The following is a 27,701-nucleotide window of genomic DNA, read 5'->3' as shown; positions in this document are numbered from 1 at the left end:
ACTGTTCAGAAAAAATTTGCGGTACAGGGCACCCTTGGTAATTCCCCGTGAGCAAGGGAAAGTGACAGGCAGGTGGGTTGTAGGCGGAAGGTGGCCTGAAACATACTGGTCAGACCTTAGTTGCAGCAGGTACGTGGCAGGGGTCAGGAGTGAAGAGTGGGCACAGGTCGACCATCACAATGACTGCAGTAACACTGTCACCCCTTGAACTCCTAAATTATTTTAATTATTATTTAAAACTAAGCCTGAGTTGGCTTTATATTAGCAATTTTGGGTACGTCTGATTCCAAAAGAACACAGGCTTTTTAAGCAGAAGTTCTCAAACTGGAGTGAACAGGGAATTCACTTGTGGGTTTGGGAGTTGCTTGTTCAAGTTGCAGATTCCACAGCCCTTACCCAGAAGTTTGTGATTTAGAAGTTCTAGTGACAGGAGCCCTAGAAGTTTCTGATTCAGAGATCAAGGTGTGATTTTTGCCCACTCCCCCCACCCCAGGGGACACTGAGCAATGTCTGGATACAATTTTGGTTGACACAACTTGGGGGTTAGAGTCTGGCAAGTAGTGGGCAGACCAGAGATGCAGCTAAACACCATACAATGCACAGAACAGCCTCCACAGCAGAGAATTATGGCCCCCAAATGTCAAGCGTGCCAGGGTTAGAACACCTTCTGGAGTGATGCCTAGGAATGTGCATCTTAACAAGGGCCTCAGGGTATCTTAATGCGGGAAGAAGCAGCCCTGAATTGGAAAGACTTAGACAATGCCTGGCTGTTTATTCTAAGGATATGCTGTCAGAGTTCCCTTTCCACCTAACTCCTCCATTTTTTAGGATTCAGCTTTGACTTGACTCTCCCCATGAACCCTGCTGGTCACTAACCATCCTCCAGTCCTCTAAGTCCAGGTTAGCTGTCCCTCCTAAGTACACCCCTTGTCCCAGCAGGCCTCACTTGCTCTTTTAATTGTTTGTCTCTCTCACTGGAACAAGAATGCCTTGAGGGCAGGGTCCAGGTTCAGATCTGTCCCCACCACCTCAAAAGCTACCTGGCCCATAGCAATGCTCCCTAATCACATGTTGGCTTGAATCTGCCTCAGTTCGAATGACATCTCTTGCACTGAGGCTAGAGCTACCCCCTCTTTCATACACTGTCACCCTACCCTCTTTTAACACCTTCACATAGCTTATCACTCTGACATTATCTTATTTGTTTGCTTACTTTTCATTCATTCAAGAAATATTTTATCGGGCACTGACTATATGTCGTGGCCTTTGCAGTCACTGGGGATAAACAGTAGAGAGTCAAAAACCCCTCCTTCCAACAGAACTTAAATTCTAGAGGGGAAGTTTGGACAATAAACAAAGTAGAAACATCGTATGTAATATATGTGATAGTATGTGTGACATTGATAAGACCAGTGGAGAAAAATAAAATAGAGAAGTGGGGTGGGGGTGATGTGTGTGTGAAATTTTAAGTAAGGTAGTCCTCTGGGAGACGGTGACATTTAAGCAAAGATGAGGTATCTGGGGGCTGCTTGTCTGCTCCCCCATTAGAATATAAACACTAAAAGGGCCAGGAGCTTCCCTTTCTCTATGGCTGCAGTGTCTCCAGAGTAGGCACCTAGTAGGTGCTCAATAAATATTATTGTTTAAATAATAACAAAGAGGATTGTTTGATTAAATTATCACAGAAGCAGATGGGAGATTCTTGATTTTATGACCAAGTATTAGCAAGAACGTGAGAGATACAGGGGCACTACATTTAAGGGGTGGGGAGGACATCTCTGCAGTTAGGAGATTTAGAGGATGGTGGTCATCACTCTAAGGTGTCCACCCACTTCCCTACCAAAAATTAACCTAAGTTCTCATGCTCCTAATATTGTTAATGGTCCCATTAATGGTCCCTGCGGGTCAGCCTACCTGGCCCCCTGCGTCTGCCTCCATCACCCTGCCCGCTTGCCTCCCACATCCCCTACCTTCTCGTTCCTTCCGCGAGAGGTGTCCCCGCGCGCAGTGGGCACGTCCTCGCCTCAGCGAAGAGGGCGCACGAAGGAGCCGGCCCGGGTGGTTCGCCCGGGTCCCCGCCCCCAGCCCTGCTCCCCGGCAGGACACTGTCCCTTTAATAGACTCCCTCTGCCTGGCGCTCTGCGGCTGGGGAGTAAATTTCTCCCTGTCATCAGGTCGCGGGGAGAGGAGGAGGAGGAGGAGTTTGTTAATGTTCAGTTTGTTCAGCGGGATCGATGTTTGCTGGCATCGCCTCGCCCTGTCTTGTGTGTGTGTGAGAGTGTGTGTGCGTGTGCGTGTTTGTGTGTGTGCGTATGTGGGGGGTGTGAGTGTGTGTGTGTGTGAGAGGAAGCGAGAGTGCGTGCGTGTGTGAGTGTGTGTGTGTGTGTGTGTGTGAGTGTGTGTGAGTGTGTGAGTGAGTGAATTCCAGATTTTCTGTCTTTCCCAAACCCGCTCCTGTCCTCTCGCATATCACTCACAGGCGGGGATCTGACAGCAGCCACAAACCTACAGTGAGTGATCTCTCTCTGCCCCGGCACGAATCCGCCATAGAGATCGGCGAGGAGGAGGAGGAAGAGGAGAAGGAGGAGGTGGAGGAGGAGGAGGAGGAGGGAAAGAGGAGAAGGAAGAAGAAAAAGAAGAAGAAACCACTACCTTCCCAGGATTGCCTTTTTTTTCCTTATCTTTACGCGCGCGTGTGCGTCCCTCGCCCCTTCCATCCGAACCCGGTCTTGGATGTTTAATAAAGAAATCAAGTGTCTCAACAGTCACCAAAAAAAAAAAAAAAAAAAAAACCAAACCAAAAAAAAAAAATTTCCAAAAAGCAAAAACAAAAAGAGAGAAAAGAGAGAGGAAAAAAAAAATCCAAAACAAACAAACAAACAAACAAGGCAGAACCAACCTCTACTTCAAACCAGCCGGCACAGCCACCCGTTTCTGCCACCCAGAGAGGGGGGTCTCTGGCCCGTGGTGGAGGAGTTGCAGGGGGGATCGTCAGGGGGACAGAGGCCGAGTGACGCCCTAGGAGCCACCGGGCAGGAGGCGGAGGAGACCCAGAGAGGCGAGAGAGACAGCGGGCCCCCGCGCGCGGCTCGGGGCTGGGGCGCCAGAAGTGGGACTGGAGCGAAGTAGAGCGATGCCAAGGAGGAAACAGCAGGCACCCAAGCGGGCGGCAGGTAAGAGAAACGGCTCCGCTTCGGGGCCGCCCTGCCGGGCTGCCCGGTGCGCCGAGCTCCTCGCCAGCCCCTTTCGCCCTGGGTGCCCCAGGACGCCACCCCCCTTAGCTTTCGGGGGAGTTCGCTCCGGGTGCCCCTCTCTGCCCCGATAATAACCCCATCCTCTCTCGTCTTCTCCAACCTCCCAAATCCTCCCCTTTCCAGGCTCGGGTTGGGAGGGTGGGGAGAAGCTATCCCACCAAGCCTTCCCTCCTTAAACTTTTTTTTCCTCCACCCTCTACCCCACCCCTAACTTTCTCCCAGTCTGCTTCTTGCCTCTCGGGCCAAAGTTGGGTTGAAGATTTGGGGTGCAGAGTGGGGAGACAGTCCTTCCACCCCCGCATCCCTCAGCGTGGTCAGTGTCAGTGGCTTCTGGCCTCGAGGGACAGTCTCTTCTCGCTGGGCTTTGGGGCGCTGAAGTGTGAGCCATGCCCCAGCCCTGGGCTGCAGGCTGGCTTTGGGGCAAGCAATAGAAGTTTAGCTTTAATCGCCAAGGTGGAAAAAAAATCACCCCAGGAAACCAACAAACCTTTGAATATGTTTTCTAAAAGGATCCACGTTTGGAAATCTAATCAACACCCTTCCTTCTCTTAAAAAAGGAAAAAAAAAATTCCCCATGAACATTGAAACAGCTCTGGATTTTCTTTGCACAAAGTGAGTTGCAAACTTTGTAAATTGCTTTGCATGGTAGGAACCATCCCATCTGAATTTTTACTTACCATCCCCTCCTCCAAAAAAAAAAAAAAAAGAAGGAATGGTTAATGGATCAGTACATTAGATCTTGTAAAGGATTTTTTTTTCTTTTGGGTTACTTAATTGCTTTTTTAATAGTATGCTGGGGTTTTGTTTCTCGGAAGTGTAATATGAAAGTTCATTTTTCTCCTGCCAGACCCACCCACTGAAAAATCAGCTTTCCACTTGATTGCTAGTTTTGATTTGACATTTGATTGATCACCTGTCATCTCGCTGCCTTTGATCTATTCATTCTTGATATATATCAATAAATCACTCACCATGGTAACTCAGAGTGCCAGTGACGCAAGCCTTGCCCTCTGGATTCAGAGCCAGACATGCACAATTATTATCTTGTTTGGCTTTTAATGTGGGCGTTTTTATTTCTTTGTGTCCTTCAGTTGAATTGGGGCTTTAGCAAAAAGCTTGTTTTTTTTCCCCCTTCTTTCTGTGTTTACCTTCATGCTTTACGCAGCATCAGTTGAGGCTGGTCTTCTGCAGACCCACCATAATATTTCCTTATGTTCCAACTATAGCGAAACATTAAGGAGAAGTTCAGTGGAACACTTTCATAAACTTTGCAAAGCCACCCTCAGAACAAATCCAAAGTTAGTCACAAATCTGGGCAAAGTGGGTGTTTGTGTCTGAACATGCTGGACCACCAAGCTCATCCTCCATCGTGGCCTGATTCCAGCACGAATGGCAGTACATGTGCTTTGAGATATCCACAATTATCTTCCCTTCTGAGTGCAGAATTGCTTCCGTAACCGTGTATAGATTGCTTCAGATGGCGTGGGGAAATATCATTTATAAAGCTTCGATTCATATGTTTTCCAATTGTTTCTCCAAGAGCGAAATAATTAAAATATTTTTAGTACCGTGTATATTTAGAACTTGCCTAGTCAGGGAAGTGTTCTTTTTTTTTTTTTCGACTCTAGCTACCTCTTTTGCAAACAGTTTCTTCCTCCTACCCCCGTCCCTCTCTGCATTTAACTCACTTATCTTTTAAAACTTAGATTGCTTTGCAGTCTGAACAGCATGGGGGGTGTGCACTGGCCTTTCAGACTCAGAAAGACGAAGCCCACTTCGTCTGGTTCTAGCAACATAAGTTTAAGTGTAGCTAGATTATTAGAGATAATGTCCTTATTGTCCCAAAAGAGAACCCTGGGCAAGAGTCCAGCAAGAAGTGATATTGCCCTGAAAATTACTCTTTTTTTCCCCCCTTGTTGTTCCGGTAAAGGCCATCAACAGCTAGGCAGTAATTTAAATTACCAGAATGACTGGACATGTCTCCTTTGGTAAGCTCATTACAAAAAGTGCATTGCTCAGAATCGCACTACTTTGATTATAATTACCCTCTGATCAATGAGGATCCAGGTGTATGTAACATAATGCTGTATCACATTATTTAAATTAGACCCTTTTCATTAAGCTGGTATCTGTTGGAGCTAGCTTGTCTGTTTACTGTAGCGTGTGTGTGTGTTAGAAAGTTCTGACTGTAGTTTCAGTTTTCTGGGCCTATTGTATTCCTGGTGTCTTTATATGTTTGTTTTCATGGCTTTTGTTTTTTTCACTGGAAGAAGTGGAAACCTGTGTCAAGCTGAAAGGGAATAATTCATTTTGTACACAGTGAGGTCCCTCTTAATGGTATTTATTTGTCCACATGTTACTAAAGCAGATATTTTTTTCACGTAATGGTTCTTTTCCTCTGAAGTCATCGGTGCTGTACTCTGCTTTAGCTAAGGTGGTTATTCACAAGTAAAGTTAGCCACTTTGAGAATTCTTTAGCCAGTTAACATCCAGGGAGAGGAACAAGGTGGATTCTAGGATTGTGGCCATACTAACTTTTATCACTGCTTAAAATTAAACATGATACACAACTGTAAGTAATTATTCCCATGGGCTGATGTTGAAAGCTTGATTTCTAGCTTGATTAATGAATAATGTAAGATAAAAAAGCCTGTGAGTGAATCAGAACTGAGACTCTCTTTCCCAAGAACTATTTGCTGTTCGAGGCAATTTGATTCCTTTGCATTATTAGTTGTAAGTTCCATGATTCAAGAATCAATTACGGAACTTTCTAATAAAGCAGGTATGTGGATAGGATGGGGGAGATGATGTTATAAGTGACGGAGAACGTTAGTCTTTATTGGTTATATTCCTCCCCCCTTTAAAGGTCGGGCTGTGAGGTAGGCAGTTCTCTTTAAGGAAAAAGCTAAGTCAGAACATTTCCCTCCGAAATGTCATTCTTCCTGGCTTTCTAAAGCTATGCTATTCCACCGTACTATTACTTCGGGCAAGGAAAAAAAGTTTAGAAAGCAGCCTGCAGTACCCTAGGGATCTGTGTATGTGTGAGTGTGTATGCCTGCTTCCTTGGATATATATTTCACTCAACACTAAAATGTATCTACTTTTACCTGGAAATATTGCAGGATTCTGTACCAGCATCTTTCCCCTCATCCATTGTAGGGAAGATAGCAGAAAGGTAAAATAAAACAGAACCGTGTTTTGATTTGTTTGTATTTTGCAGGATGCTGAGTAGTTAAAAATTTAAAACTGTAGGCTTACACTCCGACCCTTCTATTTTCTAAAATCTACCGCAGCCTCTGTGCACACACGTGTGTAATACATATTTTATTTCACCATCCTGAACTCTCTTTTTTATATAATGCCAGCCAATTGCAATAGGACGCAAAATCTTTGGGGATCACATACACATGACTGTCTCATGTATGTATAAATTATAGGCTTCTGCTCCTGCCCATCCAAAGAGATTAAATGTTTTCTTCTTGCAGACTCTCAAAAGCTATCTGATAATCCAGATCTGAGAAAAGTCTTGAAGGAAAGAACAGCTCCCTCAATTTATTTTGTTTATTTAATATGGAGATGAATAATGCAGATTTTGTTTTCATGAATGTCCTTGTGTGGCAGTAAACATTAGACTATTAGCAATCATTACTTAAAAGTTGCAATTTGCACCTTAATAGCACAGGTTATTTACATGGGAAACATATTCAGCAGGGACAGTTCAGAATACTGCAGTGGAGTATAGAGATGACCCAAACCATCGCCTTTTCAACCTCCCGATGGCAATGACTGGATTCGTGGGTGAGGTCTTAGCTATCTAAACCAGCAGGGCAGGGAGGGGCGGACAGCTCAGAGTGAAGTTTACCTTTAATTCATCGGCAAGTGGAACCAGAAGGGGTTCAAGAGGATAGGAATCTGATGGAGTCTGGACCCTGGCACTCTCACTTTGTTTAAGCATATTTCGAAAAGACCAGTTGACATCTTGAAGATTTAAATACCTCATGCTATAGACCCCTCCACTTACCCAAACTGTATGATTTTTAACAGATGAATGGAAAAAATAAACACATATCCCCAACCCCAAAGGGGCTCACAGCATGAACTGTTCAGGCTATTCTTATTATTTAAGGCAGATCCCTGAGAAAAGGAAGGATAAGTACCTTGAAATCACATCCTCCACATGGTGTTTTGGATGGAAATTGATTGCTTAACTGGTCCTTTTCCCACTCCCCTCCTGATTCCCTTCTCCCCCTCCTCACCTCGGCCTTAAAAACCCAGATTGAATGGGACATCTCAAAAGCCCATTTGTTTTAGGCATTTATTGATTTCATTTTTAATCTGCCATATCAGGACACAATACATGAACCCTAATCAGCAGATTGCAAGTGACAGGGAGTTCTAGTGGAAGCCAGGTAAGGAAGAGGGGGCCTGAGAAACTTCTTGACAATGAAAATCTTCTTGAAGCTTTGGGGCTGGAGATCAGCGGCTACTTTTGAGGAGGGTAGAAGCAATCCTCAGAAATACCCTGCACTTGTTTTTCTCCCACCTTACATTTATTTTCTCCCAGATTTCACCTAGATTCTATTGCTACCATTCGGGAAAACTTCACACCCAACAAATCCCTCCTAGGCGTCTTCAGCAGGTCTGTCCCTGGAAGCATCTTGCCTTTTGTCACCTTCTCCAACAGAGGCTTATCCTTTCATTTCATCCCAGCTGACTTCTCACTCATTTGACGGAATTTCTCCAACTGGATAATACCTGGGTTGATCTATTTATCTTTCCAGTGGCTTGGGAATTGTACTCTCAATTGAGCAGGTTTTAAAGGGGCACTGAGCCTGGCATTATTTAAGGCCATTGAAATGATGCACTTCTGCTCATTGCTGCCGCTGAGCTTAGGGAAATCATCCAGGAAGAAAACCTAGGCCCTGTTCATGTTTACGCTGGGTCTGTAATTAGCTGACTTGAGTTAAATGTCCAGAGTGGAGCTTCCCTTCCATCACTGTATTTGTACCATCAATTTTATTTACATATGTCATGGGCTGGGAAGCCTCAGCCGCTGTTTCAAAGGTAATGTCTGTGTCCACCCAAGTCCCCTTTAAAAAACACAAAAAGTACCTAACAAATTCTATATTAAGATCAGGCATACCCAGAGTATCATTTTCATTTGATGCAAAGTCAGTTGGAAATACATTAAACTAACAGTTAGAAAGTGTCTTGCATCGCTTCCCTGAAGCAGTGCTTTTTCATTACATATTTAATTACAATCAAATTGAGCGATTTTTATAAAAAAAAAATCACAGTGGTATTAAAAGAAGCTCGGCACACAAATAGTTTCTTTTTTGCTTTGCAAGTTGAATACGCTGCTTTATTTTTATTTCTTTGGAAGAAATTTATTTTCGTTTTCTAATGTTGGGATAAATACAGAATGTCTTGTCCTGGTGTTTGTATCAGGGAGACCTCATCCTTCTTCCTTCCTAAAGCCTGCTCACTCTGGAAGAGGTTTTTATATCCATTTTTCAGTCATTGGTAACCATTTTTATTTAAAAAATTGTTTTACGTTTTCTAAGTTCCATTTAAAGTTAGAAATTCTCCTGTTCCTTAGGGTGACCTTTGGCAAGCAGCTCTTCGATTATGAATGAGCTTAGTCATTCTAACTACATAAGAAATAACCTCGTTGAGAGTGTTTGCTTGATTACCTGGATACTTCAGGAAGAAAAAAAAAAACACCTTGTATTTACAGGCCTCTATCACACAACACTGTTCTCACTGGATTTTTAATTTCTTTTTTATTTCCTGCTGCTGACCTGTCAGTCACTTTTTTTTAGGAAAATTTTTTTTTTTCAGACAGGATAGGGATAGCATTTAAAGTCGGTTTCCAGATATGCTGGGTCTTTAAGAAATGATAATAAAAATTAGACACTTCAGAGCCCACGAGTCCACTTTGGGACTATGTCTGCAAACTCGGAGGATTTGCGTCTAACTTGGACATTCGTTTGGAGCGTCTTCAGCAGTGTGGCCGTATCTGTGTTATTCATTTTGTCAGAGAAACCATCATGAGGGTTATCTATCGGACTCAAGTCCCTTCCGAAGATATTGTATACATACACAGACGTGCAGAAAAGAAACCTGAGATGCACGTGGGAATCGCGGGTATATTTATTTCCAAAGCAAACTCCGTGGGTGAAATGATTTAATAATTTGGAGGGATTCGGAAGTCATTAAAACAACCATGTGGAATTTCCAATTGTTGCCTCTCTCAGTCTTCTGCATTCCCTCTACAGAAGAAGATGTCCTCTGGGCATCCTCCAACATTTTTTGATGCCAAAACGATGCCTAAAGTTGTTTAAATTTTAGAAATTAAAATTCAGGAGGCATAGCTAGCTAATCCTATTATTAATATATCAGTATTATTTAGCTATGCTTAACAACAGGGAATGCACAATGAAAAAGTTTTAGAGATAATGAGCTTAGAGAAATTACATGGGGGAAAAATACCTGGATCATATTCGAAAGGATTTGTCTTGAATTTTGCTCATCTAAATGAGAGTTTCCTTTCCACCTGTGTTATTTTAAAAAGTAGTTTCAGTGTCCCTGCACCTACTACCCGACCTGAAACAGGGTCTAACAAAGCTCTCTCTGGATGTACAAAGATATAGGACATTATAATGTACATCTCTGTTTTAAAAATAGTTTTAGAAAACCAAATGTCGGTTTTAAAACTAAAAGCAAAGCCTCAACAAGCTCTATAATATAGCTAACTCAGGGTTCAAGATCGAAAACTTTCTTTCGGCAGGGTAAAAAGAAAATAACATTGCATTTTAACTACACATCTCCCCTTGGCACAGGAGAAGCAGTAAAGCAGGGAAGATTTTTAAGGAGCTTTTTAGCTCTTTTGCATCTCCCTCCAAAGACTAATTTAATTGAAAAGCTGTAGTGTCCATTTATGCTAAAGGAAAATCTTGTGTTTCTGTAAGGCTGCTAGATGCTAAGGTGAGTTTTAAAAAGCAGCATTCTGCAGTTTCTTTTAGTACAGAAATTAAGATCACTGGTCTTAATTAGTTGAGTGCTTGCAGAACTGAATGAATAGTCTGAAGTCACCCCCTGAGCTTACTTCTTCAAGCTCCGTCTGAGTCATTTCTAGGGAAATTATACAGTTCAGATATTAAGGTGAGCAGAACACAGTTATTGTTTTTAATGAAAATAGTTACGAAGGGTGGAATGAGAAAAAAACAGAGTAGGCAACGGCCATTCTGTTTGTAATGAATTTGGAAGAAACTTCCCTAAATGTTTTACTGTGTCATGAAAAAAATTTCATGAAATCTGGTGACATGGGAAGATCCCCAAAGAAGACAGAAGGTCCAGGTCTTCTATAGGGGACCTTAGTGAGCGAGAGCAACAACATACACATATTTCTATATAAATGTCAGCAAGGGGCTGACTTTAAATCCTTTCAATTTATCAGGTCCTTAGAATTTTCTGTGTATCGGGAAGCCTGTCTCTTATACCCTCGGGAGATCTGAGTAGCTTCTGGGCCAAGATGATGCTGTAGAGAAGAGTTAACCCTATTCTGTGTGTTCATTGCCTCTTGGTACAGAAAAAAAAAATGCCAAAATGAAAAGCTATATGAGCACGTTTTGTGTTAGAATTGCCTTTAGCTATTTTCCTTTATTAGAAGGTTGGGTGTGTGGCTGTGGCCTTCTTCTTGTTTTCTCCCTGGGGATTAGGTTTCAGACTGTGGAGGGGGCTGTCAAAGAGGAGGAAATGACTTGGGTTCTGGTCACAGATCTGCCACCCCGGTTATGTGGCCCTGGGCAAGCTCGAGGAATAAACTTTACTCAGAGGATAAAAATGTGAGTTCAGGAGTCTGACTGACCCAGGTTCAGATCCCTAGGTCTACTTCTTTCTTGGCTGCATATGCGTGCATGGGCCAGCTGCTCCAATCCCCTTGTTTTCCAGCCTACAAGATGTGGGTAATCATCGTTCTTCTTAAGCCTCAGGATTTTGGAAAGGCTGATATATGATACCAGGGCTGAGAGAATGCACTAAAATGCTAGGGGCCACCCCTAACAGAGTTAGCGTATCTTTGCCCCAAATAACCAGACCATGAAAAATTTATACCAGAAGGGACGCAAGCAACCTGCCAATTACCATGGGACCAGGGTGTTCAAGGCTGAAGAGAAATCAGACATGGGTGCATTTTGATTTTTGAAACTGGAAATACAGTCATTGAATAGTGTTTTAGCTTCTTCTGAGAATGACTCATGTTGGGCCCTGCCCCAGCTCCAAAAAATGTTTCTTTCCCAAGGAACAGTAATTGTAGCTCCAGCAACAAATGTAACAACACCAGTAATAACGGTATCTGCTCCTACCTGAGTGCTAAAATTATATGCCAGGTACTTTACCAAGTGCTTTATGTATTTTACGTTCATTCACCTAAACTGCAGTCATTTCCTGAGTTCCTCCAGTGTGCCGCATCCTGTGCTGGTCAGCTGGATCCAAGGGGTTAATAGGATGGATATGATCAATCCCTGGGGATCTGACCCTCCAGTTGGGGGAAGCAGAAGAACATATAAGTAATTTAATAAAGAAAAATATAACTTGCATATAGGAAAAAAGCTCTGTGTTGACAGTTGTTTTATAAAAGCAAACATACGAGAGCAGGATTGGGGAACATCAGTGTGAATGGTCGGAGGAGACCTGTCAGAGGAGGGGACGTTTGAGCAGAGTCTTATTACATTCCTATGAGTTAGATGCTGGTATCATGTTTGTTTTACTGATGGGGACCTGAGTAACTTGCAGGGCAATTCATCCAAGGTCATGCAGTGGCTGAGCTTGGTTTGAAACTTCCTGTTTCCAAGACCCATGCACTTAATATATGGTGATAGTTTAGCTGGAAGAGCCATAGTGATTTTCAAGGAAAGCCCCTCAGTTCCTGTTATCCTTCCCTTGCATCTGGTGTGATGTCTAAACCTGGGGGGAGGGTTCTGAGAGCATTGGCAGAGGATGCTGCTTTAGTGGCACTTCCACCTGGAATCTTTGGGCCATCTCTTGCATGTGAAGTGGGCTCTTCCTCTTCATTGTGTATGTATGTGCCTTCATGCATTCATTTCCCTCGACGAATGGTGACTCTTAGCCTATTATGTGCGAGGTACTGAGCTGAGTGCTGAAATATTGCAGTCGGAAAGGTCCCTGCCCTCACACAGCTAATATTCTTATAGGTGAGACCAAAAAGCTATTGAACAAATAAGTAAGTAATATAATATTGAAGAGTTCTAATGGCATTTCATAAAAGTGAATGAGATTGGTGAGGTAGAGAGGGATGGAGGGCTGCCATTTTATGTAGCATGGTTGGGGCTGGTGTTACTCAGGTGGTGACATTTGATCAGACCTGAACAGGAAGTGCCAAGCACAGATCTGGGAGAAGTGCTCCAGGCAGATGAAGCGGTGAACACCTTGAGGCCAGAGCTGACTTGCATGCTGGAGGACTATGTAGGAGGCCAGCGTGGCTGGAGCAGGTGAAGACAGGAAAGCATGATAGGAAGGGGGGTAGGAGAAAGAGGGAGAGGCAGATAACGTGTAGCCTTCTAGATTTGACTCTAAGTGTGATGGGAGGCCCTTGGAGGGGTTCAAGCAGAGAAGTGATGTCATCTGATTGGGTTACTAAGAGAATGGGGCACATGTTTGTATTTCAGAGGCGGTGGGGGACTTGGGTGTGCTCGCCCAGTCAGTCTACCTACGTGGCCGCTCAGTGATGGTGACTAGCATGCTTAGAATGATGGAGGTGATACCTGGAGGCAAAAACACGTGCCCAGGTTTTATGGAGGAATTGGCGGGTGTTGGGGTGGATGACATCCATGAGGCTGTGGAAAGGCAAATGTTAAGAACCAACCAAATCTGGGATCCAACTGCAGCTCCTCCCTGCTTACCTAGCCAGGAGTGTGCTTTAAGGGGAATCCGTTAGGCTTTCTGCACCTCAGTTTCCTCACCTGTCAAATGGAGCTGTGATATCGCTCACCTCGCATTGTGGTTGTGATGATTAGATAATGTGATGTGAGTGAAACCCTCGGTGTCGTCTCTGGCACTTAGGTAGCGTCTTCTCTGTAAGTGAATTTATGTCCTTTCTATTGTTTTGTTTTCTGTAGGAATTCCAGGAGAAATCTAGGCACTTGAATTAGTCCTTGCTACCAATTAGGCACTAAATAAATATTTCCTGACAAATGAATAAGTGAGGCTATTAATAAATAAATGAATAAATACTTTAATTAGTGTATTACTTTAATCCTAATTAATTTTCAGTTACACATCTAAAATTGTTTTGGCAGACCTCCGTACCAATCATGGTCATAGCTGCATTTTGAATATTTATCAATTTAGGAAATATTAATGACAAAAAGATGGTGATTTTAGTTAGAAGCTTGTATTTTGTTTATCATGACATCATTCACTTTTTTTGCAGTAAATGTTGTTTCTTCACCTCATAGACAGTGCTTGCTGATACTATGGATTTGTAAATTTTCTCCTTAAGCCCAGACCTTGACTGAGCATCACTGATGGAGGTGAAGGGGTTGGGGATCCTCATCTCTGACCCCAGAGGTCGACCTCTCTCCCTCTCTGCTCTCCAGGTGCTGTGCCTTCCTGCCGGTAGCCTCCAGATGCTCCCAGCCTCCCAGGGTTTGGCAACTCCCCCTCCCCCACCACAACCCCGTGCTCATCCCCTCAGGCCCAAGGCGGCAAAGCTTAGGGGTTGTTAAGCTAATAGGGGAAGGCTACAGGCTGTTTCCTGGTAACGCCTTCTTCACTTTTTAATTGTCACCTTCAGATAAGTGCCTGGGAGAAGAAAAAAGGGAGATTGGCTGATGCCTGTTAAGGAATATTTTAGGACAAAGAGATTGGGGATAGCGGAGAGTGTTGGGGAATTTTTGCTGCCTGCCTTAGGACCTTTATTGAACCAATATTATTGAAGGTCAGCTGTGTACCAGGTACTGTGAGAGGTGCTGAAACTAGAGGCTTGAATAAAAAATGACAAAAGGCCTGCCTTCTTGAAGCTTACTTTTGTGTGGCAGTCAAGTCCCAATCAAGCAAGCAGATGCACATCCCCTCCAGGCAGGGAGTGATGTGTGAAACAGAAAATGAAAGGAGGGTGAGGAGGATGTGCTGTTTTAGGTAAGACAGTCAGGAAAGGCCTCTTTGTGGAGGTGAGATTGAAACTGGGTTCTGAGTAGGGTGCAAAAAGCACAGTGCAACTCTCTGGGGAAGATGGTTCCGGGCATGCCCGAAAGCCTGGGGCTGGAGCTGCCTAGGGAACTGGAGGAGCAGCAAGGTGACCACGGTGGCTGGAGCCAAGGGAGGGAGGGTGAGCAATGAGGACAGAGGGATAAACAGACCCCAGACCTCTAGGATTGAGATGCTGCAGTAAGGAGCCAGGGTCTTACTAAACTGGGGAGCCTTGGAGGGTGAGGGAGCAGGAAGAGATAGCATTTGATTTAGGTTTTTACAGGATCGTTCTGGCTGCCATGTTATTTATCAGGGACCAGGGTTGCAAGCACATTGACCACTTCGGAGGCTCCTGTATCAATCCTGTCCAAGTCCTAGTAATGACTTGGACCAGACTGATAGGGGAGGAGATGGGAGACTTGGTCCAAAGGTAGACAAGATGCACAGAAAATTGCAGGCGGGTGTGAGTGAAAAAGGAGAGTATACTGAAAGCTGTATATGAAAAACCTGACTCTATTTATCCTATTATTTTCTCAAATTCTTTCTTTTGCATCTTTCCTCTACTTGTACATAAGGTTCTGAAAATTTTCAGTCTACCGTTTTCTGAGCCAAAGTGTGAGCGAGGGAAAGTGTTTGGAGCTGCCTTGATTCTAGAATTGACTGTACAGGGAGAAGCTACTCTATTTCAAGCACATTCGTAGGGTCTTGGATTTGCCTCTTCACACGTCTCTCTACCCCCATTGGAGAATACGGTGTCAGGGCAACAGGGTGGACCCTGGAGTTAACAGATGGGGGGCTGCCATTGCCCTCCAGTAGGTCATTTATTTGCAGTGCGATCTAAGCCATCTTTACCTCCCAGACTTTAAATTTTCTTATTCACAGAATGGACCTACTGAAAGGACTCATCTCACTGGGGTTTTACAAGGATTCATTGAGATAAATCAAGTAACCTGCTTCATACATGGTGGTACATGGAAAGTGGTCAAGAAAATTTAGTCATTATGTGAACAAATTAATAATCCTCTCCAGGCCTAGATTTCCTTTTGGGCAAAGATAATGAAAACTCCCTCTTGGGTGCTTGGGAGCCAAGTAAGAACACCTGCAAAGCACTTAGAACTGCACCTTGTCCACAGTGAGTGCTCCATAAATGTTAAATTATTAAAATTATCACCATGACTCTAAGCTTATGACCTTGAAGGGATCTTATATCTCGTTTGCTTTGTGTCCACAAAGCCTGGCACAGAGTTGGGGGTCAATAAATGTCATTTGAAAGAATGAATGATGATATTGTGATTATTAGGTGTTCAAGGGAGAAGGCCCAAGGAGATGGAGGTGCATGTCTGGGGAAGCGGGGCAGGAAGTGAGAAACTAACTGGTATCGTCGTTTCCTCCAATAGGAACCCCTAGTGGCTGTCTCCTCTGCGCAGGCCTAGCAGTGCTCTAATGTTTTAATGAGGGAAGCACGCCCATCTCTGAATGCGTTTAAAGCCACAGTTGCCTCATTATGGGCTGTCAGAGCATTGGTGGTAGATAGTTTTAAGTAGCAGGCAGGCACAAAGTGCAAACAGTATCCCCTTTTCAACATTGGTTCAGATCCTCTGATTTAGTCAAGAAGAAAGTCTCGTTTTGCATTAGCCTGTCTTAAACACCTCCCTCGTGTTTATTTTCAGAAAGAGCAGGCCACAAATTCAGAGACTTTTTGCAAGCAACAATGGGTAATAAAATACTAACACCTGGATTTTCCATTGTCTGATTACTATCACTTAAGGCAAATGTGACTGGTTTTCCGCTGACTATAATAACATAAATTTTTCATTTTAAAATAAAATTATTTAAGTAAATTAAAAAGGGGATTATTGTAAGGAAATGTATAAAGCAAGCAGTGGTTTGGGGAAGGGTATTGCATTCAAACCGCGAGGATGGGGCAGAATGACTAAACATGAGGACTCTATAGACTCCCAGAGTCTGGGCAGGGCAAGGGATTCGTGAACCAGCTGTGAGCAATGGCTGTCAAGTCACACTCAGGTCAAAGAAACAGTCAGAAAGCAGAGGCTTTCATGGAAACTTCAAGTAAACTTTGAAAACCAGAAGGAACTTCCTCCCAGGATATCAGAGAAAAACTGGAAAGTCTTTACTGACCCAGGAAATTTTGCAAATGTGGAGGCACTGGGAATAATGTTCCGGTTTTACATCTGGAATAGAGAAATGGTTCTCAGCCTTTATTTGGTATCCTCATTACTTGGAAAACTTGTTAAAATGCCAGTTTACAAATACCCAGGCCAGAATCTGAGGGTTCTGATTTCATAGGATGGGGTTGAAGCCCATGAATCTGAATTTTAGGCATACACTAAGGCTTTGAATTATAGGATAGAGGGGGAAATGCCTAAGTTCCCTCTTCCTCCTCCTCCTTCTTCTTTTTCTTCTTTGTGCAATCTCTCTCTCTCTCTCTGTCTCTCTCTGTCTCTGTCTCTCTCTCTCTCTCTCTCTGTCTCTCTCTCAATTCCAAATGCCAAAGCATTTAAACATTTAAGAAATTATTTCCAGGGTCCATTTTCCCTTTTAGCTTTTAGTCAACAGAAAAAAATATAAGTAGTCTCTCTTTTCACTCTCACTTTCTCATGGCAATTGCCTATGTTTTTTAAAATGGTGGGGACCATTTTCCCGAATCTATTTCAACAGGGAAACACATCCATTTATGCAGTGGTCTCCCTGGTCACAGCACGAAACATCGGTGTCCAGAGAGCCCCTCAGTTAGAAGGAGAAGGACAGACAATCCAGCACGTATACAGTGGGGACTCCATCTGCTTGGAAGCTGGCTGGCACCCTGGGTACCAGGGTCAAGAGACAAGAAAGAAACAAAAGGAACCTCCCAGACCTGGTCCTATGTCTTACACTGTCTAAAATTTTAGAAACTATTGGATTAGAGGGCAGAAAACCCAGTTTTATTCTTTGGAAACTCCTTCACTTCCTTGTTACTTTAATCGTATTTTCTCATCCTCTCTTCAGTGTTTCCTTCCCCCCTCCCCGATCCATTTCCTCTCTATTCTTTCCTGATTCTTCCCAGTAATCAAACTTCCAAGTTCTTTGCGTCTAGTGGTAAAAATGAGGATGGCAGCAATGATGAAGGTGATGTTAACCATAATGGCCATCATCGTAACTGCTACTGTTTACTGACCTGGGGAAGACTCCACCAGAAATCTGCACTACGTGGTGAACGTTTACCCAGCATTGACAACATGCAAGTCATTTACAAAAAGTCTCTCCCCACAACAGCCCAAGAGCTGGATTTTCTTATTGTTGGCCCGCCGAATAGAGAAGGAAATTAAGGTTTGGGAATTTCAAGTAGCTTGAAGATCACACAAGATCTTAAAGATGATGCTAAAACTTGAGTCTGCATATCAGGGCCCAGGTGCCCAGGCACCATGTTTTGTTGCTTCTCACAGTATTTAATACTTAATAGCAAAGAGTCACATAAATAAATACCCATCGTCTATTGTGAATATGTCCAGACCGAGGGCATGAACTGGAACTGAGTGTTTCCTTTAGGTCGAAGTAAGTCAATTGTGGCAAAATGAGAGAGAGAGAGAGAGAGAGAGAATCATCCTGATCTAAAGCTTTAGACACCACTTTTAAAAGTTGAGCCTATGAAGATTAAAAAAAAAAAAATGTAGAACCCCTTGACCTTTTCACAACAGCATTTTCGTAAGTCCATTCCTGTTTTATTAAACAGAAGTGAAAGAAAAAAAAGAAAGAAAGAAAGAAAGGAGAAAAGAAAATTCCCCAACAGTCCATCTGGAGTGGCTCAGCAAGTAATTGTGCTCACCCACTTCCTACAGCATCCTTGAGGATGTGTCCTGAAGTCAGACACTGCTCATCTGTTCCCCATAAATCTCTTGTAGACTCCATGACTCTTCCTGGCCATCAAAAATATGGAACACATGCCATGACGCTACCCCATTATTTATTTTAGCAAACGAAAATCTACCCTCGCAGATTTCCCCTTTAGAGTCCCTCATACTATTTATGTTCAGGGTCTCTCAAGGTGTTTCTTACTTGTAAGTATTTAATTATAGGTGACATTTAAATGAGTACTCTGAATAATATGAAAAAAAACAGATGATCACAAAATTCAAGGGGTCATATCTCAGAGGGAAAATGTTGCTTACAACAGAAATCATGATGAGATCTTTTTTGAAAAAAAAATCAGCAATTATTTTTAGTTGTTGGTAATGGGCGTTTTTATTTTATTTTATTTTATTTTTAAATATGGGTGACATTTTGAAACAAACGTTTGTAATAATATAAAGTTTGGCAAACTGCCTAGCCATTTGATTTCAAGTTATTCTAATGAGAAATGGAATGAAATTTTCATCCTATTGTATTGTCTTTAATGTAAATCTTTTCTTTATGGATATTGGATGGGAATAATCAATCAGATGGAATAGAAGAGAGAGCTGTCGATAGCAGGGTGAGCTTATTTCACTTGATCAGAAAATTCAGGTATAAAGGAATTAAACTGTACAGATAAAGCTGCCCCCTTTGAAAAGCTAACTTAAAATCTCTGCACCTCAGTCCTGTAAAATATGTGTAAGGAGAGTGCTTACTTCTAAGCACAGTTAAGAGGGTTTTAAAAGTTGGTACTTAGTAAGTGCTTAGAACAGTGGTTGGTGTGTAGTAAGTGTTTAGCACAGGTGATTACTTCTCATCTCACTCTCTCCAGAGACAGGCACTATTAAGAATTTGATATGTGTGTCTTGAATTATTTATAATTTTACCTGCATGTATACATAGTTAGGAGCATTCTTCGCGTATATATGTTTAAAATGGTTTTTGTTTGTTTGCTTTTGTTTTTAATGATTCATTAATTGCGAGTTTATATAATTTACTTTTTTCTTCCAATTTTATTGAGATATAGTTGTAAGTAATTTCACAGTATATTTTATAAAATTTTTTTTTTTTACTCTGCTTGGGACTCTATCCAAGTATGCAAGTAGGTAGAGAAAAGAGAGAAAGAGATGATAGATTTAAGAAAATAGACATAGCTAATTCCTTTTTATATGCTTCATAATATTCCATGTACATTTTGACTCATTTATCAATTCCTCTGTTAATAGACATTTAGTGTATTTTAAAGTTTCACTATTGCACACAATCCTGTAATGAATATTCTTGGGAATTTTTGCAATTGTCACATAAGTAATTTGCATAGAGAATAACAGTTGTGAGAATTTCACTGCATTTAGCAAGAGAATCAGTTGAGGGAAATAAACATCATTTAAACAGCTAATATTTCATACTTTGAACATTCTTGTTGTCTTTACTGAGATGTACACTTCTCTAACCAAAAATTTATCTAGATAATTTGCACCTAGTATATACTTGTTAAATGTCTGCTTGAAGTAAGTAAACTTAACATAAGTTTACAAAGTGAACATAAAAGATGTCAATAATCCCAAAACTGAATGAGACAGCCATCAACATGGCTAGAATCCTAGTCTGTCAAGAAAACTGTCACTGGCTGCCTTGGGGTGGGATGGGGTGGGGTAAGTTACAGAGAGATGTTTTTAAAAAAAGAGTAGAATAACATAAAAGAAATGGCATTTGTCCCCAGAGTATATAATGATCAACCTTCATAGCTGGACAGCTGCTGCCTTCCTGATGCTGGAGCTCTGCGGGGCGTTAGACGTGCATGGGTGGGGTCAGGGAAGGATTTTGTTTGTCTGCGTTATAAGCTGAATTATTAACAGTAGTCAGTCCTGAAATTTAACATGTTATAACGGTTACACTGAAGTGTAATGCAGTTTAGCAAATACATACTGAGGCATACTGGTCATTCCTGGGGGTAGATATATTAATAAGACAGAAAGATGGAGCCCCAGAGTTTAGAGGGCCCATGTGGTGTTAGATGCTTTTCACAGCAAGGCCAGCATTGTCCTTAGACCGTGTGTGTGTGTGTGTGTGTGTTTGTGTGTGTTGGGGATCTGCTCTCCACACGTATTGGGTACACTGTATTTAAGGTCTGCGTGTGTGTGCGCGCACACTGTGGATCTGTCTTACTGCGGGTCTGAATTGTAAATCTGTGCATATTATATGTGTTTGGGATGTATGTTTCATGTACGGCTGAATGAGGTATGCTCTGGGTGTTGGTGTGTGTGTCTGGTGGGGCGAGAGTTAAGAGCCCTTATTATGCATGAATTGTGTGTCTGTGGTGGACATCGTATATGAGTATGTCTACGCCAAGGCCAGGCTACTAATGGAACCACCACGGAGCTCTTCAGGACTTTCCCTGTGAACACAAGGCCATGTCCTGGTGTGTTTCCCCAGGAGAGCCTCTAGGGCACTGCCCTGCCCTCCTGGTTAAGGGCCTGGGTGAGAGGAAAGCAGAGCCATGGTCACTCCGGGTGTGCCCTGCACAGGGCAGTCAGCTGTAGATGAGGAGGGTGTCAGAGACGGGTAACACCAGGAAGCAGGCACTATGCTAGTTGTCCTGTCTGTTTCCTTGTCAGGGATGGACAAATCTTTCAAATCGAGGGGACCATTTCATCTGCTGTACCTGGAACACAGTAGGTGTTTTAGTTGAATCCATGAATGAGCGAATGAAGGAAGGAATGAACGGACGGTGATCCGAGGTTCCTGGAGTCTTTGGGATATTTAGATAACCAGGTTATTTATGCCCACGGGGCTGAATAGAGTAGGTTCTTAGGGAATGTTGTTGGGTGAATAAATGAATGCACGCCCATCACACATGTGAACGTTTGCTTATCTCAGAAGCAGGCTTGCAATCATAAGAAAACAGTTCCCTGGTGAGGTTTTTATTCTTCCTCTGTAGATCCCACAGGAGCGCCTTGTCTGCTGTCCCTTTGGTTTAATTATTGTTCTTTGAGATCAGCATGGCAGCCTTTCTGTTTACTGTCAAACTGCAGCCGCAAACGGAGAAATAAAGGATGGGGGGGGAGGGGGATCTTCATAATCCAGGTACTGGAACTTCCTCAAAGATATTTTTCTTTCAGAGAGGTGAAAGGAAGGTGGGAAAGTTGGGGATATGAGTTTCCAAACTTGCCAAAGACATAAACCAACCAAATTGTGTTGCTGCTTCCATAAATGTTTAATAAGTTTTATCATCTTGTGACTAAGGTTAAACAAATGTGAGTCCTTTGAGGAATTATTTACTGGAAGCAAAGTTATAGCATCAACATCTGTGTTTCCAATCACTTAGATGAGGAATAGACGAAATAAATCATACGTTCAGTTCCACAAAATAACTTCTGTATTATCATCTCTGGAGAAGAAAAATGTAACTCTTTTAGGTGCCCTCTCTGTTGGAATTTGGACTCCTTTTTTCTTGGTTAGACTTCTTTCTTTTTATTTGTTTCATTATCTTGGAAGAATAAATAAGTCTTCACCTTTTTTTTGTGGAAAGTTACGATAAAAAACATCCACAATAGAAGGTCTTAGAAATTTCTCCCAGGGAATCTGGCTATTTCGTCCAACATTCTCATTTGGGAATGGGCTAACAGTTCCAATATATAACATCCATATAATTTAACCTCATAAATTTCTTTTTTTTCACAGTGATGTAATGGGGAGACTGACCTGGAGTTTGTAAATGTTCCCTGCTCACTGCATTCCCCCGGGCAACATAACATTCTAGACAGTGTTTTATGTGCCCTGATTAAAATATAACGTATTCTTGCATTTCCTGTGAACTGACCTGTTAGTACTCTTAGCAGCAGAACATTTAAGGAACACGGAGATGTTTTCAAATGTGTTATAATGCACTGTGTAAGGGGGTTTTTTTTCTTCTCTTTTTTGAACAATGATCTGATTTTCATTTTAGTCCACAGTCCCCTGGGCACCTACTCCACAAGAAGAGTTTTGTGCTTTGGTTTAACTTTTGAATCTGCCACTGCACTCTGGCAAATAAACAGGAATACTGGTTTGTAACTCCAATTTGAATTCTCAGGCACGTACTTTGAACTGCTCTCCTGCAGTGGAGGGAAGGATTGGACAAGTTCACAGGGAATCCCCCCCAAGCTGAAACAGTAGCAGTGGAAACTTACAGCTTTCTTTATGAAAAGACATTTTTAAAAAAAAAAAAATTAAAATGAGGGAAGGGCTTCCTATAGTTTTTGCATCACAAAAACAAGAGCTGCGACAAATAATCCACTCGGCAAACCCGTCTGTGGACTGAGATGTATTAGTTTTCAGTGGGAGAAGCACATAGCAAAAATAAGAAGCTTGACTTCCAGAGGAGCAAAGGGAAATCTGTGGGGCGAGGGGCTTGGGCTTGAAACTCCATTGAGCCAACTCTGATGGGGCTGTGTAGACCTTCCAGGGTGCAGATCTCATTCCAGGAATAATATAAAAGAGGCATGGAAACTGTGGGAGGGAAAGATGGCTAGAAGGACCAAACTGACTCATGCAAGATGAATTCCCTGAAAGGACTGTCTGTCTTTAAGAGTCATCCTTTTGTCCTTTCATCAGTTATTTACTAATTTCTATTATTCTCAAGAGCTCATGCTGTGTGCCACGACTACAGGGATAAACGGGGCATGGCTCCCTGTCTTAAGAGGTTAGCAATGGAGTCCCTAGAATGGATGGATGGAAGGATGGATGGAAGGATGGATGGATGGGTGGATGAGAGAATGATGATCTGTGACTCACTAGGAACTCAAGTTCATTTCTGCTTGTACATTGGTTTCTGGGTCTCGTTGATCTGCCCAAAGTTTATCCCTGGCGGCCCCTGACATTTTGATTAGTGGTCGTTCCCTGACTTCCTTTCCAATAATCCTTCCTGAACCCAGATCCCTTCTTTCCTGCAGACTCTAGCCCCTTCTCAGTTCTTACGAGCAAATAACTTGCTGTGAAGGTTTCCAGATTTGCCCCTGGTTGGCCTGCTCACTGCAGCTCTGAATGGAATTAACCTTTTCTCTCTTTTGTTCCCTGAAGTGATGATGATCAGACTTGTTAACATGTGCTGAGAGTCCACTCCCTGCTAGGCACTGTCCCAGATGCTTTCCATGCACCTGACTTCATGACAGACTGAGGTTCAAGTCCAGGCAATTATTTACATTCTGTCTGACCTTACTCAAGTTATGGAAACTTCTAAACCCTAGTCTCTTAATTTTGAAGAAAAAAAAAAAATCCCCTAATACCACAAGAGGCCCCCACATGGATTCAATCCATGGTGTATATGGTGTGCTTCATGCATGCTTGGTACATGGTGGGTGCTCAGTAAATGCTAGATAATGTGGTTGTGGGGGTGAGAGCCAACAGTTTGAGGACTACTGGAATAGCAACGTGTAACATCTTTGGAGAGAGACTTATTCTTTTGAGGTCTTCGTTTATGCTTCTGGGCGCACAGTTTAACAAACAGGCTTCTGTAGCGGGAAGCGGACATGAACCAGGACTCGGATGAGCCGGCAGGACTGGAAGATCCACACTCTCCGGCAGCTCCCCACGGCTTCTTTTCGGTGAGGGCCAAAAGTTCTCAACTTTCGTTTCCTTTTAGGTTCTGATTTATTTATTAATTAGGCAAAATGGGAATTGACGAGCCTGAAATGATAAAGATGCTTGTGATGTAAAAAAATGTTTTCCTATGTCAGGAATGAAAGATGTGGCAGGGATGAATGGGAGAAAAATGACTGTGTCAAAGCCAGCCAGAGTGTCACTTCCCTGCTCTCCGGGGGTAAGAAAGGTAGTGAAATATGGGTACTCGGTGGATGAGAAAGTCAGAGTTTGTCTGATTTCCTCATTGGACTTGGGACTTGTTCACAGACTAACTGGTTGGATGGCAATTTGCTTTCTTGCGGAAAAACTGACAGAGCAACGCGCATTTTACAATCGAGGCTTAGAGAAACCTGTTTTCTCTTGTAGTTTATTCTTCTGCAGAGTGGTGTTTCCAGGCCGCTGACACACGTGAAGGAAACGCTGTGTTTATGTGTGTGCACACCTCTCTGTCTGCAGTATGCATTTGCTCCTGGCTGCGTTATATGTGTAGCTGAGGCTGTGGGTCCTGGTGATTTAGTCCAAGGCATATGTAGTGCTCTGTAGAAGGCATTCCTGGTTAGTAGCCCCTCACTTCCTGTGTTATTCAAGCTGTTGGCAAAGGTAATTATACTTAATAGGAGCCACCTTTGATTTAAAACGGCAAAGGTGAGCAATTAGATTGAGCTTCAAGCATAGGGTGGGGGTGGCCTGCACCTTTTATTTGGGGACATTTGTTGAGAGCAGCTGGGATTGCTTACAAGGGCAGTGTTTCTTGCACCCGTATTTGTCACCCAGATTGTCTTAGAAAGACAATTAGCAGACCTGGGAGAGAGACACCAACGGCATCGTGCAGGCAGCTGCCTTCCTCATCCCGCCCTCCCGAATGTCACCGGAAGGGAATCACTCCTCAGCTCCATCTGCCCCTGAGCATGTGCCCAGCTCTCCCGGGTGGGTTCAGCATTGCCCTGCTCACTTCTTACCGATCACCTCCACGGACAGTTGCAGCCCCTACAAGATCAGTCCTGCCCAGTAGACGGGCAGTCCAGAGATGTCTAGTCCCGTGGCCTCAGACAGAGGAGTCTGGGTCTGCTTAGGCCTCAGCAGCAACAACAAAAGCATCCCAGTCCCTAATCCTTTAATGATTAAATTTGAGATGATTTAATATTTGTAAGATTTCATTTCAATTCTATGCTTGGCTATTACTGCATTTCCAAGATTATCCATCTAGGTACGTGCGCATGTATGTAATATAAATATATACTTCTTTTTAGCAGGCCTAGCTTGGTTTTTCAGAATACACATGGGCTGCCCTTCCCCAGAGTTTCTGGATTGCAACACCCAAGCAAGGGAGTTTCCGCTGGGCAGAAGCAGCCTGTTTCACGGCAGTGTCCCCAGAACTGTGACTGACACAGGGTCTGACGGACAGACTCCTAAGAAAAGGAGTTGTAAAGGCTTCCAAAGGGTTCCCAAGCTCCAGGCAGGGCTTTCGTTCCCTGACAGCTGCAAGATGGATTCATACAGTCTAGAGGGATCTTGGGAAAATCTTCTCACCTAAACCTCCCTGCTCTTAGGTTAAAGTCATGGCCTGAAACCTTCTTACTCACAGTGTGGTCTGTGGGCCGGCAGCTTCCTCATCTCCTGGGCGCTTGTGAGAAATGCAGACTCTCAGGCCCTGGTCCAGACCTGCTGAATTAGAGTCAGCATTTTAAGGAGATGCCCGGGGATTTGCAAGCAGATTGGGACTGAGGAGAATTAGCTTCCAGGTCCCTGAATGGTTGGCTCCCACTCAGCTTTCTGATGTGAGGTTCTCCTGTTCTGTACCCTGTACCCTGGCCTTATTCTGTCCTCCTTACTGCCCAGCTGTGCCCTCTTCTTAGTCTTGCTAAGTCCAGGTAGCAGTTACCCTGAGTATCGCTTGCTCAGGAAAACTTTTTCTGACCCTTTTGATAATGTCAAATCCCACCCCCTTCCCCCATATTAGCCTGAAAGCACCGTGTTACTGCTTTGCCCTTTTCAGCGTTGACATTTTATGACTCTTGGTTTATTTGATTCCCATCCGTCTCTTCCTGCACCCCCTACCCACAGACAGTAAATTCCATGAGGGCAGGTGCTGTGACTGGCTTCATCGCCCACCCCCAAGTCCTGAGGCCCCAGCATTGCATCCAGTGCATGCTAGAAGCTCAAGAAGTATTTGTCCAACAGACAGATGCGTGTTATCAGGCTATAGAAAGAGGACTGTTGGAGGCCTATCACTTATTACTCAGCTTCTCTCTTTCGGAATTATCAGGAAATTTCTAGAACTGTCTTTTGTTTATTCAGTTCCATTGATGAGAAAACCGACACAGCATTGTCCACACATCGAGCACTATTCCATATGATGCTCACAACATCTTATACATTTTATAAAAGAATAAATTGAGGCTTAATTAAACAGATTAAACAGCAGGTTGCAGGACCACAAAACATGTTTCACTCTTAAATCAGACACCAAGGAGGCTGGGGACTTGCTCCGCTTGGGTTGGCTGTCAGCTTGGCTTCCTAAGAGGTGTGGAGTTCCCTGTTCACCCTGCTAGAACAAATCTTTACTGAACACACCTGCCGTGGGGTAAGCTCTCTTCCAGGCTGTGGAAACTACAGTGAACAAAATGTATCAGGCTCCTGCTGTCATGGGGCAGAGCCCGACATACATTTAAGATGCAAGATAGTGAAAAGGGCTAAGAAGAAAGTCAGGCATGGCAAAGGGATGGAGGGTGGGGAAGACAGACTGTTGTGTTGTAGGTTTTTTTTTCTTCGCTGCTGTGTCTCCAGCACTTTGCTCAAGGGTTGGCATACTATAGGTGCTCAGTTAACATCGGTTGTTGATTGACTGGCGGATGGAGTTCAGTATTTACAAAGGAGCTGAGCACTAGCTGAGTGGTGTGTGACCATAAAATGGAGCAGACAAAAATGGGACTATCTGGGGACAGGAATTTCTGACCCTGGCCTCCAGATTATGCTCTAAGTCACAGGTTTGTGATTAGAATAATCAGAATTGTTGTAGAGTTTTCAAAAAAAAAAAAAAAAAACAAAAACCCTGCAGGTACCCAGCTTCTTCCTTAGGCAAATTTTAGAATCAAAATTTCTGGAGGTGAGACTCAGCATGCGTTTATAAAAAAACAACCCCACAGTTGAGTCTGATCTGCAGAGAAGGTTGAGAAGTACTGCTCCAACCAGCTGAAATGATAACACTATCTATCATATACTGAGCGCCTACTGTGTGCCAGGCAACGTACTCAGTGACTAACGAGCCCCGTCAAGAAAGAGAAGAAGACGATGATGATAATGTCGATGACAAAGATGAAAACGGCAGTACTAATCGAATAATGGCTTTGTGCTAGCAGGTGGTACATTAAGCGCTTGACATCTTCCAACTGTTTCTTCTTTACGCCCATCCTATGAGATAAGTTCTTTTATTACGCCCTGTTACCGACTTCAGAGAATAGTCAAACAAGTATCAGATGACGTGATTTTGAGCAGAGACGAACGAATTATGGCCTATGAGCCAAATTCAGCCCACCTCCAGTTTCTGTGTGATTTGCGAGTGAGACGGGCTTTCGCATTTTTGAATGTTGGGAGTGGGTGAGGCGGGTGGGGAATGTGGAGACTTGTGTCCTGTCACGTTGTGTAAGCACCTCCGTGAGGTCTTTGATTTTGCCTCTTGGCCTGCGAAGCCAAGAATGTTTACTGTTTGGCCTTTCACAAGAAAAT

General features: G+C 43.2%; 1 protein-coding gene across 4 annotated transcripts in view; it reads left to right on the top strand.

Moving 5' to 3' along the window:
- Positions 1 to 1,817: 1,817 nt before the first annotated feature.
- Positions 1,818 to 27,701, top strand: part of TSHZ2 (teashirt zinc finger homeobox 2) — a 411,205-nt gene continuing 385,321 nt past the window's right edge. For all 4 annotated transcript variants that reach the window (XM_031433599.2, XM_010975294.3, XM_031433596.2 and 1 more), the window contains exon 1: positions 1,818 to 3,173. In XM_031433599.2, the coding sequence (XP_031289459.1) occupies positions 3,134 to 3,173 (40 nt within the window). In that variant the 5' untranslated portion in view covers positions 1,818 to 3,133. The remainder of the gene's footprint in view (positions 3,174 to 27,701) is intronic.

This window comes from Camelus dromedarius, chromosome 18 (assembly GCF_036321535.1).
Source record: "Camelus dromedarius isolate mCamDro1 chromosome 18, mCamDro1.pat, whole genome shotgun sequence".
Classification (NCBI taxonomy): domain Eukaryota; kingdom Metazoa; phylum Chordata; class Mammalia; order Artiodactyla; family Camelidae; genus Camelus; species Camelus dromedarius.
The sequence above is the reverse complement of the archived record's forward strand: the minus strand, read 5'-3'. Positions and strand labels throughout refer to the sequence as shown.